The 19,696-nt window shown below is 31.4% G+C and overlaps 2 protein-coding genes across 10 annotated transcripts in view; both read left to right on the top strand.

The window, feature by feature from the left end:
* SH3PX1 (sorting nexin 33-like protein SH3PX1) overlaps positions 1-19,659 on the top strand; it is a 141,855-nt gene extending 122,196 nt beyond the window's left edge. For 3 of the 4 annotated variants that reach the window (XM_085200291.1, XM_085200290.1, XM_085200292.1), the window contains 2 exons: positions 15,006-15,028; positions 17,590-19,659. In XM_085200291.1, coding sequence (XP_085056417.1) covers positions 17,602-19,275 — 1,674 coding nt within the window. In that variant the 5' untranslated portion in view covers positions 15,006-15,028; positions 17,590-17,601 and the 3' untranslated portion in view covers positions 19,276-19,659. Of the gene's footprint in view, positions 1-15,005; positions 15,029-16,800; positions 16,954-17,589 lie in introns of those variants that run through there. The other variant, XM_085200289.1, reaches the window with a different exon arrangement.
* The window catches only part of LOC146529840 (CD151 antigen-like), a 154,316-nt gene that overhangs the window by 122,261 nt on the left and 12,359 nt on the right, over positions 1-19,696 (top strand). For 5 of the 6 annotated variants that reach the window (XM_085200299.1, XM_085200296.1, XM_085200298.1 and 2 more), the window contains one exon: positions 15,006-15,028. The exons of the other annotated variant lie outside the window; for it this stretch is intronic. The gene's annotated coding sequence lies outside the window, so the exon portion shown is untranslated. The remainder of the gene's footprint in view (positions 1-15,005; positions 15,029-19,696) is intronic. 6 annotated transcript variants of the gene reach the window in all.

Genomic DNA, 19,696 nt, shown 5'->3' with positions numbered 1-19,696 from the left:
CGAGCGAGCTTACACTATCGCTGTGGTTTCGTTTTACTCAAATATAAAACAGTGTTGTAGAATTTGTAACACTATATGTATAAATATTGCTGGAAACTAGTGAGTATTTAAATTTTGTGTATATTTCTTTTCTTTATTGAAATAAAGATAAAATAAATAATTTTAATACGTTCTGCTATGTGTTGAAACCTAAGTCTAACTTTGTCTAGAAATAAAACTATTTAAAAAAGTCTTTAAAGAATTAATAAGAAATAAGTTTAAGGAAGAAATAATTAAGAAATTTCATATAAAGCCATTACTATCGCTCCCAAATTAGAACAATCCATGCGGTAGAACAGCGTAACACAGCCTTAGAGATTTAAAAATTAAAAATACCGCAATTTTCCAGCTCAGACGGGTTTAATATTATCAAAACAAAGAATACTCTTGTTTTTATTGTCATTTAAGCTTGAGATTGTGCAATCACTCTTAAGCTATCCTGTAGTTAACTGTAAGACTGCAACAGCTTCCCATACCATTTCAACTTTTTGTATAGTGTCATTATAAGGCGCAAGACTCGCTTGGCTCATCGCCCACAACGTTTACTTTAATCTATTTAATCCTTTAAAATCAAAATAGCTGTTCTTGTTACCTAAATTTACATTTGATAATTCAGCTATAGTTTAAACTAAATTAATAATGATTCGGCAAATCCAGTAGCCTGTAATTTAATATTATATTGGAATTAATTAATAAAGATTATTCTGTAGAATAGTCGACCATAGAATATTATAACAGGATAGTTCAGTGACTCGTGAAAGCGCCTAAAACTTGCAACCTTATTGGTAATTGAAGGATCAACCTTAACTTAATTATTAAAAAGAGTGAATCGATAATTTTGCTTTATAACACTATTCTATTTTGCACAAATAGTAAAAAAATCACAAACGAATAGAATATTTATAGCTATTTTATTACTATTTGTTTGAGACACCGTCGTGGCGCAGCGGCACAAGGGTGTGATTGCAACGCGACGGTTGTGGGTCCGATCCCCACTAGAGAAAGTGAAATATTTATTTACGTTTATATTTCCATTCCATTTCCAATTCTTCGCTCTGGTGTCGAGGCAAAGTGCAGCTCTGCCACTTAATACGCAATGCCTCCAGAATTCGGCAGAAAGTGGGGAACGGAGTGTCTTAACACTATGATCCCTCTGCCTACCCTGCTGTGTGCGGGATACAGCGTGAAGCTGATTTATATAATTTGCAAAACGAAAATATTTTGGTTAAGCTTGTTTCCGAGGTACTGTAGTGTACCAAGATTTCTATACAGTAATATGAAAAATAAATAAATAACTTAAAACATATTCGTATTTCTATATACCTAAATAACATGAAACCTTTACTGAAAAATACAAAACAAGTTTTTTTATAATAGATAGATAAAAAATCTAAATAATTTTTACAATACCTATTCAACCATGTAAAATATTTTTGCTATATTTTCAAGCTTGAAACTTTTGTTATAAAATTGTTTTGGTAAAGAGGAATATTTTTATTGGACCGTACCGTATCTGCAAAACAATACACGTTAAATAGATTATTCAGAAACGAGAATCTGAAAACTAGTTAAAACATGACATTGGGAAGTAGAGTAGCATACACAATGGTCGTATGTTATATTCCTAGCGCAATGCTTATTCATATAATAATAATAATATTAATATAATACTCTATTGCACAAATAAGGAAAATAAATATAGTACAAGTAGTTATAGTAAGTTACTAATAAATAAACAAATGAGCAACGGCGGTCCTATTGGCAATTTCTTACAGGCATCCAAAAATAACAAAGGTTTTATATTATAATCTTCTATAATAGGTAGAATTATAATTATTACAAAAAGGTACAAATAGTTTTTATATAATTAATAAATGAACTATTATATATATATATATATATATGGGTATACGTGTATTTTCTTCAAATTATTTTGTTACTATTTTTAATTAATTACGAAATCATTTTAAAATGGCTAGGACAATAATAAAATACTTTTGTATCTTATCCTGTACTGCCCTGGTGCCTGGAAAGGATATCAAGTGAGAAAATATTATACGTAAATGCACATGTTAATCATCAAAATAACAATTCAAAACTGTCACATTGATAAATAGATAGTTATCTATGTATAGATAGATATAAGTGAAGTGAAAATCCGGTTTTGTTTGACAAAGTCCATAATTGCGTTTACCCAACATGTGCTAGTTCTCTTTACGTATATATCCACCATTAGGTATGTCAAATTTAACTCATATTTATCCATAAATGCATGCACCATATGCAAACTTTATATAACTTATAAGCTACTTGTTATAACTAAAATCCAATAATAGATCCGCACGGCAATCCTTGGATATCTCTGCACAGGGAATCCTAGTGAGATATCCAAGGTGCAAATGTCAGGACATTCAAGCGATTTTCTTGGTGAAAAAAATAAATAAAAATAAAATAATCCTAATATAATTTGTATTGGTTTTGTAAATAAAATAATAATAAATAAAATAAATTACAAGGAATTACATAAGAATAATAATATTAATAGTAAAGATTTTAATATATTTTTTGGAGGCTGCATTCAATCTTAATCGCTTTGTTTTCGCCCTATCATTTTCCCATTAGACATCTTTTGTGTTCAATAAGATTTCATTTCCTATTGTATTAAGATAGTAAATGACGCCATTTCTTAGAAATATATTAGTTCTAGTACCGTAGTACGGCTAGTTAAATATCATTAGTGTATAATTTACATTTTAGATTAACCATTTTAATATGTAGTGGGTGTAAAGTGGATAAGTGAGGGTTTTGAATTTTTTTGCCGAAAATACTAAAAAATTTATAAGAAAAATATTAAAACAAGAAAATCTTAGCTTCTTTTTTTTATTGCTTATGTATAATGTATGTATCTTCCAATGAATAAAAATGAGGTTTATTCATTGCGTATGTATAAAATATATTCATAAACTTTATTGTATTTAAATATTAGGTATAGCATCCTATCCTATCCTATATCTTATAAAACAAAGTCGCTTTTCGTGTCTGTCTGAACTTTCTAACTCTTCTTCTTCTAAACCACCCAACGGATTTTTATGCGGTTTTCACCATTAGGTCGAGTATTTTTCAGGGAAGGTTTATATATAGTTTATTATTTGTACATCCTTATGTAAATTAACATAAATACGATAAATGTGTCTAAAGTCCTACCCGTTGAGACATTTTCGCGCATGCGCTGCTTTAATGGTAAGTACTTCATGAAAATAATGTACTGGAGTATTGTTCCTCTTAATAAGATCTACAAAAAAGTCCGCGACAGCATATTTTTATCTTTTAAGAATAACGTGTAGTGATCATATTTCTGTCTAAAAATAGTAATTTCAATATATTTTTTATTGTGAGGGATATTTTTCCATAATGGTATTAATCCTTATCCTTTAAAATACTTTATTAATTTTCTACGTTAAACGAAGATAAAATTTGCTTTTTACAATATTTCGAAATTGCGAATAGTATTAGAGAAAAACGCATTTAATTGTTGACACATCCCGCCGTTGACACATCAGCTGTGCCGACTCAAGTTTCACTTATCCCTTACTCTCAGCATATAAATAAGTATATTAGTTACGTTGGCCATTTAATGTAGATCAAAACTGTCTTTTACTGTTTTTCATTTTAATAAGTACTTTAGAAATTGTTACAATATCAAGACATCCTTGCTGCGAAACGCGCCCCGCGACGTTTTGCTTATGCAAGCGCGTCATGAGCAGTCATCGGTGGTTCAGTGGTAGAATGCTCGCCTGCCACGCGGGCCCGGGTTCGATTCCCGGCCAATGCATTCTATTTAATTTTCCTCACAGGCAGCCACGTAGTGCTTGCTTTTCATCAGGGACAGAATACCCTCTTCAGCATTAACCATAAGCACGAAAAAAAAACCCGCCTGCCTCTATAGCAACGAAGATTTAGATGCGTTTGCACGTATTGGATAATTGGAGTTGAATGTATTATTTCAGCGCGATATATTTAGTTTCATATTTTTTGTAGTAGTTATTAGTAGGTAGGTTTTTGTTTATAATTTCTTCCGTTTAAAAATAGTCATTTAAATATATTTTAATACGTACTTGAAAAGATTAGTAGCACAGATTTAAAATTACGGTACCTACTAAAAAATCCTTGCTGTGTAAAACGATTGGAAAAACCTTATTGAAACTACGAAAATGCGGATTGCATTAGAGTTTAATTATTTTCACATTATCTTAAGTGCTTTGCAAACATACATTATATGAATAATCCAGTAGTAAAAGCGGGCGAAGCCGCAAGGGGGTCGCTAGTTTAATATAATTCTTAACCCACCGTTATTTGACGGCTAGACAAAAATTAAAATAACTTTGCTTATTTGGTCACCGCAACCAATACACCTCATTGTTTTTAAAACCGCTAACATACTTGTAGAATCAAAAAATCTGTTATGTATCGAATACTAATAAATACGCAATTTGAATATTAATGACAAAGAATATAATATGCTTCACCATTAATCCCGTTTATTTGACGTTAATTAAAAAGACCAACGAAACGAATGAACGATTTAATTATATCATATTTAATTAATTAATACTTGCATCAAAAGTGTTAATTTACAATAATATTTTATAATTTTAAGCTTACATTTAAATAATTTGTACAAGCAATTTTTCATAATTTACTTTTTATTCTGAATAATAATTTATTGTTAAGTTTTTATAATCTAATATATAAAATAGTAAACTATTATCGTTATTACTTTATATTTACGCTTAAATCGAGAAGGTAATTATGAAAATGGACTAAAAAACATTTATTTTTTTCACAACTTCATTATACCTTAATTTTAGGTTACTTTATTTATACTAAAACATATAAAATAAAATAATAGATTAGGTGTTATTATTGGAAAAACAATATTTAAATGCTTTGTCTTTACGAAGCCGGTATTATAAGACGTGGTTATTTCCTGCTCGCCCTACTACCGCTATATCAAGCGTATTGCTCGTGATACATCTGTCAAATGCAGTGCCTCAGGCCTAATAGAGTCATCGTCATGACACGGTCCACATACGAAGAAGGTACTGGGAAACAAAAGACAATTGCTTTATGTAATACTGTTCGATTTATACTTATTAATATCTAAATGTTTAAAAAGAAAATATGTTGTAAACATTTACTGTATTGTATAGTATTCGTTTCTTATCTCTTAGCTTTTGTCTGTTATCTCTTCATGGATCAATATATCAATACAATTCTTCATTATGTTGTTAAGCTTCCCTTATTCACATACAAATAGTAAAATACCCATTAAACATTAAGGACATCGTGGGGTCTGACTGTAAACAATGGATATGGGTTCGATTCCTACTTGGGGGAACAAATTATTTACAACGCTCATTCGCTCTAAGAACTATAAAGCGTTGAGTTTTCCTCATTCAAAATTGAGTGGAAAGTAGAGAATGAAATGTTTTAGCACTAGATTCTGCCTTTCTTGCTTATGTGGGATACAGTTTAAGACCAAAAATTACTTTGGTATTATTTTTTAAATATAACTAAAACAAACGTGACAAATAAATTATCTAGACCAAACAAATCATGCCACTTTGATGAGTCATAGAAGGGTAGGCCTGCTGTCGCTAATTGTTGCTAATTACGGGAAAACAGCTTTCACCTTGACATAGCTTTTATAAAGTGTACGCAGTACACACCTACTGCCTACTACCTACCAATATGAGAACTACGATCGTAAAGTAAATAAATAGAGTTTGCAACTATTAAATCCAATCCACGTTTTACGTATATGGTGGCGCGTTGAGCTCAGCTGGCTTCTGGGATTTCCACTAATCGATACTGAATTGAAATGCTTAATACTTTTTTTTATTAAAAATAAAATAGCTTCACGCTGCATCCCGCAGTTGTGGAATAGGAGCATAAAATGCGACTGTAAATGCGATTGGTTGTGGTTCGATCCCCACTCGAGAAAATGAAATATTTATTTAAATTTATATTTTCATTTAATCGCTCTGGTGTCGAGGTAAAGCGTGGCGTTGAGTTCCGTGACTCAATACACATTGTCTCCACTATGCCTCTGCCTACCCTGCTATGTGTGGGATACAGCGTGAAGCTGATTTAATTTAATTTCATTTCATTTACTTTAAAAACAAATACTTAATAAGATCAATAATGTTAAAAAAAAGCATAATGAAATTTCCTTTACGTAACTAAAAGCCAGTTTTTATACTGTAGATAAGAAAATGTGCACACATTACTTACCGATAACGTCGTTTCACGCGTTAACCCGATAAAACAAGACAGCACGTAAAAATGTTGCTAAAAAATATATGTACCCACATTCGGAACTACAGTCGTAAAGTTACAAACCATTACCTTTACCTTTATATGGGAAAGGCGAATAGTTTAATATTTACAGTGTAATTTCCCTCTAAGTTGGTAATCTTCTCAAATTCCATGTTATGTCCAGTTAAGACGTTCCAATCCTAGCCAGAACATTAAAGATAATTCAAAGCTTAACTAAATACCTTAGCTTAGCTAAATAGGTCACTAAAACGAGGGAATGACGGTTGTATCTTTCTTTTTTATCTGTAATTTAGATCGGTCGACTAACCAATGTTACCATAATTTAAAATTGACAATTGTTACCATATCTTTTATTGTTTAATGATTTTATATTTTACTTTAGTATCTGTGCCAGGTTGTGAATAAATGACGGTAAAATTGCAAATCTAATAACGGTGTACTATCAAAAAACGTTAAAATTTCACATTTCTTCTATAAATATGATTCGTTCCATATTTTAGTTACTTCAAAATAATTTACAAACTTGGATATTTCATCCTTCCTCTCGAAATCTGAAGGCACTCCACATTTTCAGTAAGCAATAAGAGGACGATTTGTCAACGTCGCTATAATGAAAGAAACAACGTTTGGAGAAGTCAAATTGAAGAACATTAGTCTACCTAGATTTTTAATGGCAGAATTTTTACTATTCATTTACTTTAATATATAATTTTAATATTCATTTTTATAATCACTTTATTTGCATAATTATTAAAGATCAGAATTTCCTAAACCGCATATGTTTCTAACCATTGCCTCAACACTTCACTTTTTTAAAAAAGTAAAAAGAACACTAGCAGTGTGATCAACTGAATGGCAAATCGGCTTATCGATTAATTAATTGGCCGACTGTTCGGTTGATAAATTGAATAAAGTTCTCTTTAAATACATACGTTAGCTTTAAATAATTAGATAATCAGTAAATAAATAATTAAATAATCAGTTAACGATCACTGAGAGATACACTGTTGCTCAAAGACGAACAGAAGAAGAGAAGTTAGACTTTTAAAATATAAGCCCTTTTCATTCTATTCGATTTTCAATATAAAACTTGTAGATTTAATCAAAACTTTTAATTAAAGTGAGTGTTAAACTGTATATGGCTTATTAACCAAGAAAGCTATTGCTTAAACATAGTGGAAGCACTTTTGTACTTAGTACATCCGCTGTAAAACTTCACTTCCAACAAGTAGACGAACTACCGAGTAGTTTAATTAATTACTATTGTACGGAATAATGTTCCTTGAGTAGTTCCTCGGGACTTCCTAATTAATGCTTTCTACGTTCCAATATTGCCGGGAGCCATTATTTTATTATCTTTATTAGATACCTAAGAGTTGATAACAATCTTTATTAACAATCATAAATATAAAATACTAGTGATCGCGCGCAGCTTCGCTTGCTTATTTGGACCCTTAGGGGGAATTCTAAAATATTTTTAAGAGTCTCAATTTCAGATTTTATAAAAATCGGTGGCGATTTAAAGATTTTTCCATACAAACATTCAACCCCTTATTTGCACTCTTAGAGGGAGAATTCTAGAAAACGATGAAACACGTGTTCAATTAAATACTTTTAAAAATGTAAATTTCAAATTTTATAAAAAACGGTGCCGATTTAAATTTTTTTCCAACCAAACTTTCAACCACTATTTCACCCCTTTATGGTTTAAATTTTTTAAAATCCCTTCTTAGTGGATGTCCAGATTACGAAAGTAAACATCTGTCCAAATTTGACGTTTCTACCATTAGCGGTTACGGCTGTGCGCGCGTCTTACCTCAGTCAGTGAGGACTAGGACTTTTTGGAATTTGGTGTCTTTGAGCAACGATTGCTTGTTAGCAATCGTTGCTCAAAGACACCAAATTAATTACAATTGGGGTCAAAATAGTGGGATTCAATTTAAACTTAAATAAATAAATGGTAAATTCTTTTACGGAATTTACAATGTAGACTTTAGAAAGATCTCGGACTCATTTTCTTTTTCCTTAAACTTGTAAATTTTGATCTTACGAGTAGTGCAACTGTCTTAGAACAAATATATATAGCAAATCTATACGCAACCAAATACGTTATTCAGTTTGCTAAAGTCAACAAAAATAATTTATATAAGCGTGCGACTGTAAATGTAACAGGTTATGGGTTCAAATCCCATTCGAGGAAGTGAAATATTTAATATTTTCATTCCTGGCTCTAGGAACGTAGCAAATCGCAACGTTGACTTCCGACACTCGACAAGCAATGCCTTCAAAATTCGGCAGAAAATGGGAAACGGAAGTGTCTTAATGGGAACTAAGTCTAAGTAGGTCTCCAGGTCCCTTTGCCTATTGAATGGTCAGTCAGGATTTTAGAATTATGATATTCTTTTTATTTTACTATTTTTGTGATACGAATGTATCCAGATCTACATTTAAAAATCAGAAAAACCAGAGACTTTTAAAAATGTTGACGACAGAAAGATTTCTCATTTTCTTAGAAGAAAATGCATTTTGAGTATTGAGACCGAGCTGGCAAGCGGCCAAGTGAAAAGATGTAGCGCGCCTTAACGACTGCATCTGGCGACAACGGCTGACGGGATGTGCTCACTCACTGAGCCCCGATACCAGCACCTACCGACACCTAGCAGCCGATATTGAAGATTAAAATACGTGGTTGTAAATTTGAAGTACTTATTTCCAATGATCTTTTACTTGTCTTGTGCATATGAGTGATGTAATATTCAATGATATATCGAAAGCGCGTCTATCTCCACCTCAAAAGCCGGAAACGCACCTGTAGCTCTTGCGGTGCTGCACGGGGTCGTGGGCGGCGGTGATCACCATCAAGTGACCCGAACGCTCGTTTGCCTTGTCCTTTTTCCATGAAAAAAAAAGAACATTTGTTAGGTTCTTTCTATTCAAACCGCAAATTTTACAACATTTTATACACTTTCCTTAAAGAATAAAAAATATTCCCAGGAATATCGTATAATTTTTTTATCATTTCGTAACTAAAATATCGTTTCCTTTTTTGAAATGAAAAAAGTACGATCTTTTTTTCTTTCTCTACCGCACATATTAACTGTAGAGTATTCTGTAGCTCAGTTTTAAATACTCATTTCTTATGAGCTTCGTTCAATTTACAAAGTCACAAGTATAACATTTATAACAATTGAGTTATCTACGAATATTAGTATAAGAAAATAAATATCTAGAATTATTCCATTATTTCTAAAGGTAAGCTGTATTTTTGTATTAAATCTTATAAAATATATATGCAAATGTTCAATTGTACGAGATTTGAACCGAAACCATATCTGTTTTATATATTCTTTAACGTTCATTTAATAAATAATGGTAATGGATGCGAATATTAATATTTTTTATATACTTCAAACAATTGTGTCATGTTAAATGAAATAAGGTCACGAATTTCAGAGACAGCATATTTCATAATTGTTAAAAAGCAAGAGTCACATAATGGAGTATAAATTATAAAAAAATATGCAATATTTCGTTTTTTAAAATAAAAAGAAAAACGTTTTTTTGTTTGATTATGCCATGATATGAAGTTTAAATATACAATTTTAGAAGTAGATATTATTCGAAGAACTATACAGTATACCTACTACCGTTTGACAAAGGTCTTGTCTACCCTGTATTTTCTAGAAGCAATTACCATTTGATGTCCGAAATCCATGCGTTAGCCGTAAGGGTTTCTAACTGCTTCTAACGACTCGTCGTTAATAATATAATAGATCGCATTGACGAAGCTGAACGGAAAATTTAAATGTCGTAGGTATTTATAAAAATAATAGTAATATACAAAGATGCGAATATACGTGATTAGAAAAATTATTAATAAGAAAGGTATAAAATACTCTGTGTTTTTACAGTGTTAGTAGGAAATAAAAAAAGGAATGATAATTATGTTATTGTTATCCATGTTTAATCGATTTAGAGTCATTGGGTGCTTATAAAGAAAAGAAAATAAATAGAGCAGAGTGGCACATACATATTTTTTACCGACATAACATTAGAAATTCATCATTGCTTTCAAGCAGACACATTCATATTCTTAACGAAAAATATATACGCAACGGTACCAAATTTCTATATATTCTTGGACATTGGAATTGGAAACGAATGATTGGAATAATAATGAAAACACATACCTATCATGCATTAAAGATATGCACATTTTTACCTTATTCGACGAAGACAAACAGACCTATTTGAAATTTTGCATTATGTTATAAGCATATAAGGAAAAACACTAAGCTTTACATTCATTTTTCAAAAAATAATAAAATATTATATAGTGAAACCCGCCCAGTTGGTTAGAAAAACATTGTAAGTAGGTACACAGACATTACAAGGACTTTTTATTTAGATTTTTTTCATTATCCGTATACGTAAGGTAAGATTATGGTAAGCAAGAGTGACATGCATTCCTCTTTTATTGAAAAATACTTACCCTCACAGCTTTACTCGATAGACCATTATTTTCGTCCGAATAAAAGTAAAAAAATAAATAAATCGTTAAGTCATTCAGTCTGTTTTCAAGTTCGAGACATTGCGTAATAAACGCTACTTGTTTTTAATTCACCGAAGCAGGGAAAAAAAACAATTTACTCCATTAGAATTAATACCCACAACCAGAAGCTGTCATGACAGCCAAACCCACCCCACTATCCCACGACGACAACTTCCACATATTAGCTCAGCCTCCCTCAAATCCTGGCGACGCTGTAGATGCTACTAAAGCCAACAGCATAATACACATACGAAAAAAGTCATAAAAGTCATACAATATCCCTATTGCGAAAGTACAAAACCCTTTTAGACTCAAACAAGTAGTGTAACATTCATGTTACGAGCCATACGGGTGAGTGTTCAACCGAATGTAGCGTAAAATAGAAGACATCTCATACGATCCGACCCTTTGGGGTACTTGCTGATTTAAAACTGCTTAGCATATTTTGAATGAATATATATAAGGATAAATTCTACTTTTTTATTCGTATGAAGCAAAACATCTTACTTACATTCCATCATATTGAAGGCAAAAATGTATTGCTGTAATGTATTGATGTAAGGCTTTTAAATATGTGAAATATATAGTGAGTGTAACGCAACGGTTGTGAATTATTATTTATTAATAGTTTCATTTCTTCGCTCTGTCATCAATGTAAAAGCCCGGCGTCAAGTTCCGCCACTCAACACACAGTGCCTTGAAAACTTCGGTGAAAAGTGGAAAACGGAGTGTCTTAACACTATATTCCCTCTGACTACCCTGCTACATGCGGGATACAGCGTGAAGCCAGAAACAAAATACACTACAAAATGGCTTATTCAATTAAAGATAAACCAGGCCTTCTTCCATTAAAGAATTGGCACGGCGCGAGGATATCACTCAATATGTAACACGCGTAAGCGGCACGTATAATAATGTAATAGAAGCTGAAACCATTAATTGCTAGTAATTCAGTTTGCCATCCAAGACTCCGATCGTCGGCTTAATTATCTCAACGCCGTTCTCGAGATTATGGGCATCGGTTACAACCAATACAAGAAAAGTAATTAATTGAAATAGAAAAACTAAATGGAACTTCGATCCTCGCGGCGAAGTGGGAGGCGTAGTTGTAAATGAGACAATCGACGGGAACACACCTAGTGTTATTTTAATTTGACCTATTTTAGAGACGAAGTAAGTGTACACGAGTATGTATATTATAATAATACGTGAAGCAAAAACTGGGCGTACGAAATTTGGCACACATTTATGTAAATAAATCATAACCGTACTACTTCTGTATAGAAGGAGTACAGTATGCTAATATTTTGCTTAAAATAATGCATAAAAATACATTAAATAATTAAAATAAACACATACTACTATATGTAACACTTACACTTTTGTATACAGTGTCATTCACGTTGCTATGGTAACGCGTATTTCACGCGTCAATTGGTTCTCTAGTATAAGGAAATAGACTACGTTTCCTTATAATTCCTTAATTAGTTACTTACAAATTAGTATTACAATGTTCTGTTTATCTCAATAAATAACGTTATTATTTATCTTAAATCATATTTATAAGCCTCAATTTTAAAGAAAATATAGAACGTTGAAAGGTTAAACATAATTATAATGGCTTGAAAATTACTAAAGAGTTAAATTTTAATTCATCATCATCATCATCATCAACAGCCATCTTTTGTCCACTGTTGGACATAGGCCTTCCCCAATTCTCGCCAGCACACTCGATCCTCAGCTTTTCGGACCCATCCGCTTCCCGCCAACCTCTTTATGTCGTCGGCTCATCTGGCAGGGGGTCGTCCCACCGGTCGTTTTGTACGGGGTCTCCATTCTACGAGACGTCTGCCCCAAATTTTAATTGTTAACGAATATTAATAACAATAACAAATATTTAATATATAAATCAGCTTCACCCTCTATCCTACACACAGCAGGGTAGGCTAAGAGAACGTAGTGTTAAGACATTCCGTTCCCAACTTCAAATCAACAATGATCTATTAAGTAATTTAATATGTATTCAAATATAATGCATTTCCACACGTTTTATATCTTTTTATTACAGCAACACTACTCTAGTTTTAATTAGAAAACAATTAAACAAGACAACGTTCTCAGTATTTAAAGAGCAAATATTATTACTTAGAAAGCGAATAAGTATTAAAATGGCATAATATATAAACATTGTAGAAGCTTTCGCAACTGCAGGATATTAAGTTATGAATCTTTAGAAGTTTGCAGCGGAGTGGCTACAGATTATCAACGTGAGTCTTTCGAAAACGAAAATCACTTTCTATTCATGCTTTAATTTACATTTAAAACTAATTTTAACTTATTTAAATTTAATAATTGTAGTAAACTAGTAGTTAAGAAACGAAATTGGAATCTGAAGTAGGTATATAATATTAAATGTAGTGTCACATTTTTTCAGATTAGTTTTCATAACATCTTTTTTCAGTATTTTTCTTTGCTCAGTTCTTTTTCTATGTTTTACCCGTTTGTACAACCAGTTATCATTATACCAGTTATATATTATATTATATAGTTATATTTAATGTCACACTCAGAGCTGCGCTTCCCAAAGCGACATTTTTTTTCCTATTTAAACCTATGTTGCAATATAAAGAAATGAAATATTTAATATTTTCATTTTTTCACTCTTGTGTCGGCGTTGAATTCCGCCACTCAGCACACAATGCCTCCAAATTCGGAATTGTAGAGAGCGGAGAGACTGAACACTATGCTGCTTCTATCTATACTGCTACATGCAGGATACAGCGTGAAGCTGAAAAGAATAAACACTCCAAAAGCACTTGTTAAAATCTTTGAAGTCAACAATTTCTAAGCGAAGAGATGACGATTTGTCAACGTCACTAAAACATAAGGCGGCCGCCCTTCAAGCTCAGATAAGTCAAATTGAATGAGACCATTGCGTACATTTTAGTCATTTGGAGATAATATTTAAACAATTTTGTCCTTTGTATTAAAATGGGCTGAATGAATCTGTGTTTGATTGTAATTAGAACATCCAAATCATTTAAGTGTTATTAGGTAATCTGTTTATATAATATCTACTTAAAGATGAAAGAAGAAAATGAACAAAATTCAAATATTTATGTATTTTATTTGTTTGTTTTTTATTTTATGGCTTTTAGGCGTGCTTACTTATAAGTTTCTTCTAACAGATTAACATTAACAGTAGGTGATGTCTTTCTTGTTACATTTCCAGTGACCCTTTTATTATATTTTTAAAATAATTTCCTTTATAATGAGCTTCTTAATCTCATTAAATAATTAATATTGATTTACAACAATCACCAGAATAATGTCACACTTTAATTACTTTTAAATTGTTACCGCCAATGCTCCTAGAACTATTCCCGGTGCACTAATTAATGCAAAACTGTCCGATATCGCCTGCAGCTGACTTCATGCATGTTAATTTATGGTGAGACGGAGACTTCTGAGTTCGTAAGTATTTTACATATAAATTTCAAATTGTTTTTCTGTTATTCGATTGTTTTCTATTATACTATAATAGACAGCTTATTTTCAGAAAATATTTATACTTAATTATTCTTAGCAAATATTTAACCCAGAAAATGTAAAAGGTATTTCTTATAAAACTCTATATATAAAATTAAGTATTTTGCATTTTGCAAAGAACATTTAAATCTTCCTCGAAAGCACTCAAGACTGTCATGTTTAGATAAGATTTTTTTTTTTCTTAAAAATCATTATAATTGCTCATTATTATATACATATTTTATTTTATTTTTTTCAGTAGAAAGAAACCTATTGCCGTACAATATTGTCTCCAATAACAAGAATAGATATCTAAGAATGATCTCTTCGATGAGTCGTATTATTAAATTGAAAAAAAGTTTAAATTGAGACTCAAAATTCTTATACAAATACCCACTCTAAGACTCACTACAAAACAAAAACTAAAATATATTTTAAATAACTAATCATGTAACCTCTACTATTTGAGGATAAGCATTAAAACGATCAAAAGATCATAAACATCACGACAAATTAATTAACCAATTAAAATTTATTATTGTTTCAGATTGCTGGGAATTGAATTAAAAGGTTTGTATCTTTTTTGTTTTATATCTCTCCTGATCTCTGGTACTTAGGTTAATCTGCGCCCGACGGAATGCCCGATTTGGCTCCACTTTCATATAACATTGAAGCCCGCTCAAAGCTCGGTTTTAATTTTAATGCCCCTTTATTCAGATAAGCCCTTTAACGGTGCTCGTAAAAAAGATTCGCTATCAACGAAATATGTACTGAAATAATCAGTACTTGTAACCAAACTAGACAGATAAAATAAAAGATTTTTAATTTAAAAAAATAAAGCTTGCTTCTATTATACCTACCTACTACATTTATTATAAAGAAGAAATATTTGATATTTTTTTAACTCTCAAATTGATTATATTTAAAACAGTTAAAATAAGTTACGCTATTAAGTATTACAAAGTATAACTCTGAGAGAAAAACGATAACTGAATTTATACAAAGAGGAAAGAATTTTTATTTCCTGTATTCCATTTACATTTTTAAGGCAAGCGACTAATGAGCGCAAACTTTTCGGCGAAATACTAAAATGTAAGGGTCATAATGAATTATTAAAAAAAGCAATTAAACACCATGGAACAAAAGTGTGTTTAGAAGTAATAAGTAATTTTTTTTTTTTGGATTAATAAAAAATTAAAACGGTTTCCGCTGAAAAGAAAAACAATTGCGAAGACCTTTTCTTTGTATTTTCATAAACTTTTTCAATATTCGCAATTTCAAAGAAATATTTTTAGACGACGTTCTTAACCATTTTTATTTTTATGATAGAAAAGTTGACTCAGATTGAGAAAATATTTGCAACAACGATAGACGGCACACAGGTATTGTACCTGATTAATATCTTATTGTACAGTTACAATATTCTCCGTATAAATTACGCTAATATACTTAAATTGCGATACTACTTTTTTACAGTCTAAAATAAACAAATACAAAAGTATCTTATTCCTTTCTTTGTCTCATTTAATCTCCAAAAATAAAAAGAAACTCGAGATTAGCTAATGAAATGGAGCAGATAAACCTTAGGGATATAAGATTTTATTGTATCACATAAGTAACTTTCTTAGTAGATATTTTTATATAAAACGAATTGATACTTACACATACTTACTTATAATTCTTCATCAATTATTTAGTTTCTATTTACTATGTTATTGTGTTAAATATCAATGCATATATTTTCACTAGTGGACCCGGACGCGGCTACGCCTGCTTGAACTATAAGAATATTTATTAAATACTATATAATATATTTATTTTTATAAGGATGAATATCAAAATATAAGTTCATTTTGGGTGACGTTTTCTTAAAACAACAAATAAACTTTGCAAACCGGTGCTTAGCAACGACGGTTGTTATTAACATGGCAGAATAAATTGCATGTCAAATTAGAAAGTATTTTAATTTATTAGTATATATGTGTAATGTAATATTATATAGCCTATAGCACTTCTGAAGAATGCAGCTTTCATACAAAACTAAAATAGTAAATCGATCCAGTAGATCCAGAGATCTTAGCGTTCAAACAAACAAAGAAACAAACAAACTCTTCCGCTTTATTATATTTATTTTATAATTTTATACAGTTAGTTAATATTTTTTTACGTATAACGAAAATGTAGATGGCGTTCATTATATTCAGCCATTGTTATAGCGCCATCTACAGGATGACAATCAAACTTCAACATCATATTAACTCGACGTCGCCACTCGACGTAGCTAAATAAATTTGACATTGATTTTTGAAACTCAGTCTCCCATTGGTGTATATGAAATAAAATCTTTTATCAACCAATGGCAGCCATTTATTTGTCGTCGTCGTGCCACGTAAAGGAAAACAGCGTTAACATTGAAAACAAATTCTTGTGAATCAATCTGTCATTCAGATGACTGTACGAGTAGTATATCCGCCTTGATATTTTTTGTGAACAAAGTAAGTAATAATATTAACTTCTATATAGTTTAAAGTGTTTAACAAATGCTTCACAATGTAAAGTCATCGTTTGGTTTTTTAACAAGTGTTGTGTTCCTTTTGCTAGACCTAATATTGACGTCATTAATTTCCATCACAAAACAAGAATTCTACTTGTCTTCCACCACAATACAAAGCTCTTTCAAAATCTTGGAAAATTTAACAAGAATATAATTTTGAGGGCTAAATTAAATCTAGGCTAACATTTTTTATATTTATGCATAAATTCGTATACTTTATTTTATTGTTATAAGTACTTTGTAATTTTATGTTGTTGTTTTTTCTGATAATATATGAAAAAAATAATACTTAAGTAATAAAAGAAAACGTATTACAAACTAGGGGCGTAGTCTTACTGATTGATCTCATGCTTAATTGGTGTAGTTATTAAATGTGTCAACGCCTTAAGCGACGAATATTGCCCTAATTTATGCGTTCCAATTTAAAACGAAAACGGAATCTACGCGAAAATTATATTTATCACACCGTTTACTCCCTACATTTCTAGATAACACTGATAAGATAAAATAAAATGGCTTGTGATAGAACTATATAGTGTACTTTAAAGTAATTATTAATATTTTAATATTGTTGTAGGTAGAAGGGTCTATGATGACGGCCCAAGTACAAGCACTATATGACTTCACTGGTGAGCAGGGTACCACAGAAATGTCAATTACCTGTGGAGAAATATTAACACTAATAAGTACAGATATTGGTGAAGGATGGTGGGAAGGAAGAAATGCACAAGGCCAAACTGGACTATTTCCAGCAGCATATGTGAGAAAGTTAACACCTGAAGAATTAGCACCAACAAAAATGGCACCAGCTGCACCTAGATATGACCAAGCTGCTGATGACTGGGGTGAGCAGCAATATAATGCAGGTGATAATAATATACAAAAATCTTCACATGATGATGGATGGGATGATGACTGGGAAGATGACACATATTCAGAAATAGGCCCAGGAGCCCCTCAACAAAGACAAGCAATGAATCAACAACCATTAACTCCATTGCCAGGAATGCCTATTGGTGATTATAGTCATCAAATGGATGACACTTCCTCAAATTTTGGTTCTTCAGTGGGTACAGTTAGAAAAAACAAATTTGCACCATCTTCTAAAGTTAGTGGTGAAAGTTACCTGTTGGCAACATTAAACGTTGAAGTCCCAGACTCTGACAAAGTGTATATAGTTCAAGAAGGAGACAGTTATATATGGGCACCAATTACCCAGCCGTACCATGTGACTGTAGCTTCACCTAAAAAAGAATCTAAATTTAAGGGTATTAAGAGCTTCATTGCATATCAGTTAACTCCCTCCTTTAATAATATACAAGTTTCTAGAAGATATAAACATTTTGACTGGCTACATGAAAGATTACAGGAAAAATTTACACTTATTCCCATTCCACCTCTACCTGATAAACAAATATCTGGCCGCTATGATGAGCAATTGATTGAGCGTAGACGAGTACAGCTACAAGAGTTTGTAGACTGGATGTGCAAACACCCAGTACTATCAAAATGTGAAGTGTGGCAGCACTTCCTCACTTGTACTGATGAAAAACGGTGGAAGGCTGGTAAGAGGCAGGCAGAGAAAGACAACCTATTAGGACTTAACTACTGTATATCATTAGTTGTACCTGAAAAAGCTTTATTGCAATCGCAAGTGGATCACATAACTGAACAATGTCACACATTCATCAACAGCATGGACTCGTCAGTGAAATCTGTTACAAACATGTGTTTAGCACAAACAAAAAGATTCCAGGGTCCTTACAAAATTGATTGCCAAAAAACTGGTGAGGCCATCTATAATTTAGGAAATGCACTTAGTTTAGATGAGGGCACCATCATATCTACATCTAAACTGACTTCTGCTATCAAATTAACTGGTGGTGCTTATATAGAAATTGGCAGAATGTATGAAGAACAGCCTAAGCATGATTGGGAGCCGCTCGGTGACAAATTTCACTTATACAAAGGAATCGTGGGCTCTTTTCCAGATGCTTTAGCTAATCATAAAGGAGCCGTCCAGAAAAAGCGAGAGTGTGAAAGATTGACGGCCGAAAGCAAAATGGAAGTAGCACAGTTGAATGAAGTATTAAGAAGAACTGATGTTATATCATATGCGCTTCTTGCCGAAATCAATCATTTCAAAGGTGAAAGAACAGAAGATTTAAAAGCAACTATGCAAAAATTTTTAAGGCAGCAAATTACTTTCTATAAGAAAATTGTGGACAAATTGGAGTCTACACTGCAGCAGTATGATGAATAGTGTATGGACTATGTTTAGAATGCATTTTGAAAATGGACTATTGCCATTATTTACTATACTATTGTTTGGTATTGATGTTTACATAGATATATAATCCAAAGGATTAGATAAACTTTTATGGTAAATCAATGAATGTGATGAAAGTGACTGAATGTAAACTAACGCTAAATACACAAATTTGTTTAATTTTTATATGTCAAGATATTCTGTATATACTTTGCTATCTTACAATTTCCATGATAACATATTTTTTACCATTTATATACAAATATTATTTAAACTACGTATTATTTTTCAATTTTTGAGATGTGTATGATTTTAGTTAAGTGTTGTAAAATTCCATTTTTTTTTAAGGTAAAATTGCTAATAAAGCTTACATCGTTATTTCTGTCTTTCATTGTATTTTATTAACTTAATATAT

This window comes from Heliconius melpomene, chromosome 17 (assembly GCF_056956725.1).
Source record: "Heliconius melpomene rosina isolate 202511_hmr_F chromosome 17, ASM5695672v1, whole genome shotgun sequence".
Classification (NCBI taxonomy): Eukaryota; Metazoa; Arthropoda; class Insecta; order Lepidoptera; family Nymphalidae; genus Heliconius; species Heliconius melpomene.
Note: the sequence above shows the minus strand (reverse complement) of the source record. Positions and strands in the feature narration are given on the sequence as shown.